General features: G+C 37.6%; 1 protein-coding gene across 1 annotated transcript; it reads right to left on the bottom strand.

Annotated features, from left to right (window-relative positions):
- Positions 1–841: 841 nt before the first annotated feature.
- On the bottom strand, positions 842–1,805 carry LOC133728961 (late embryogenesis abundant protein At1g64065-like). Its single transcript, XM_062156423.1, has one exon. The coding sequence runs from the start codon at positions 1,686–1,688 to the stop codon at positions 1,053–1,055; it is 636 nt and encodes a 211-aa protein (XP_062012407.1). The 5' UTR covers positions 1,689–1,805; the 3' UTR covers positions 842–1,052.
- Between the last annotated feature and the right edge of the window lie 553 nt (positions 1,806–2,358).

Genomic DNA, 2,358 nt, shown 5'->3' with positions numbered 1-2,358 from the left:
TATCAAGAAGCAAAAACTGAATTGAATTTGCTGATTCAAATAATTTTATGGTCTATTTTGTTGCCTAATGAATTGAATTAGTGCTGCAGTGGAATGGTGTTTGTGTATCTCAGTACTGTAGATTCATCAATGTGTGCCTTAGTAGTTTCCTTCTGAGAGGAAAGAAGATTGGGTGATGCTCTTATTTAGATTGCTGTTTATCAGTGTATTGCCTTTTGATGATTTTTTTAATAATTGTAGTGATACTTTATACTACCTTTCTTTTACTATAGCTCTCTGGTGCAGTCCATATCAGCATTCTTATTTTTCTTCATGATGAGCATCAGTTCAACTTTTCCTTTCAATTAAATCTTGCTGGTAAGGATCAACATGTTATGATAAGAAAATGACTGATGATCAATTGGTAAAAAAAAAAAACAGGAAGGTTCTTGAAAATTGGCTGTTTTGGGGGAAATTTGAGTCTGCTTTCATATTGCTAGCAATACATATAGGTCCCTTCATGTATATTTTGTTACTTTAATATTGCTGTCTTGTATGTTAAGTATTTAACCTGTGTATTGTCACTATTGTGTATTAGTGTTTCATGAAGAAAATTTACAAGAATCTAATCCGAAGGGGAGAGTGTTAGAGTTTCATTGTAAAGAATTGAAACAGCTGTTTGGTGTCATATATATCTATATATATGACTAGGAAAATTGTGCTTGGTTCTCAAGATCCAAAACAAAAGGAATGCAATTCGGATATAGTAAAGAAAGCACCCCAAATAAATAATGAAATCCGCAAGGTACTATACTACGGTATCATTCCATGATTGAAGCAAGGATGGTCGAGATATTCATACTAGTACAGAAATCGATCTTCTATATTTATATAATTATATATCTCTACAACAAATCCAAAATTTGCATAGAGAATTAAGGATATATAAAAGACTAAAAGCACAATAGAAAATCAAGAACTAGTCTTTTATCATCTCTCAATACAACTACTGGCCGGAGATACAGCCTAGCTCCACCTTCCTGCACTCACTGCTTGTCTTCTATGATTGATGATCACTTGCATTGTAGAGTTTTGACCGTCTTCGTAGACAGATCAAATGCTATTGTGCAGTCCATTGCTGCATTCTTGTTTTTCTTCATTATGAGCATCAATTCAACTTTTCCTTTCAATTGAACTTGGCTGGTCAGCGTCAACACCCCACTGCTCAATTCACTGCCAAGTGTAGAACTACTTGGCAGTGCATTAGTATTCACAGCCACCTCGACGTTGAGCTTCTTGGTTGAACGCATTTTGGCCTTGCTCTTAGGAATAACAACTTGCCCAATAGTCGCACCTTGGTAGAGAAACGTAGCAGTACCTGCATTGAACTTATATGGACCCCAATTTGTGTTCTTGATCCTGATTTGGGTGGTGAAGGTTGCGTCGAATGAAGGTGTTGCAGGGACAGAGTTGAGACTTTGGATGTTGATTTCACTCAACCTGGCCTTGGGGGTCTTAACCTTCATCACAGTAAGACCAAATACTGTCATCACTATGATCTGAAACACAATGAAGATGCCAATATAAGTAAACAACTTGATTCTCTTCTTGCGTTTGAGCTCATCTTCGGATACCAAAGACTCTCCATCACTTCTTGCGTAACCATTTGCTGGGGCAATAGGATATGCCTGGTGGGTCTCCTCAGCCATCTCTCAATATAAGTGACAAGAAGATCTCTCTGCTTTTCTGTATTTGTTTTGAAAGGATGTATGAAAAGAAACTATAGGAGATCGATTAAGGAACTGTAATGATGGAATGATCGAAAGAGTAGAAGTGTGTGTATATATAGTGTTTGGAGTTTTGAAGAATTTGAAAAAATTACACGGTAATAAGCTAGCTTCCTGGAACGTCTTGTATTAGCGTTTTTGATTTGATCAGGAGACGACGCTATTTCTTCTATCAAATTAACGCGTCCAAAGCTAAGGGCTGGAATTATTGACTTCTAGATCATCCACTTCTAGAAGATTAGTTACCGGTGAGGACCTTTTAGGCTTTTGCTATAGGAAATGGGGGCTAAATATTGATGACAAGTGAGGCTAGCGATATCCACGTTCATGTCATGTGAGCGAGGCTAACGATTTCTATGCATGGTAATTGAGGCTAATGATCGATGCCCATGCTCATGCAAATGCCAAGACCTATGTCCACACAAGTGAGGCTATCGATGCCTATATATGCAAGCAAGGCTAAACGCACTGAAAGATTTGGTATGCTATCCTAACCCTGCGATAACCGATTAATCTCGGAAGTTTCTCACAAGGTCCAAAATCATGATTTCCACCCAAACTGTAAACTATAGCACACGGTCTTTGGTCAAAA

This window comes from Rosa rugosa, chromosome 2, assembly GCF_958449725.1.
Source record: "Rosa rugosa chromosome 2, drRosRugo1.1, whole genome shotgun sequence".
Classification (NCBI taxonomy): Eukaryota; Viridiplantae; Streptophyta; class Magnoliopsida; order Rosales; family Rosaceae; genus Rosa; species Rosa rugosa.
The sequence above is the reverse complement of the archived record's forward strand: the minus strand, read 5'-3'. Positions and strand labels throughout refer to the sequence as shown.

What these genes read in the sequence shown, in the direction of transcription:
- LOC133728961 (XM_062156423.1), bottom strand. Translation starts at nt 1,688, where the DNA reads ATGGCTGAGGAGACCCACCAGGCATATCCTATTGCCCCAGCAAATGGT.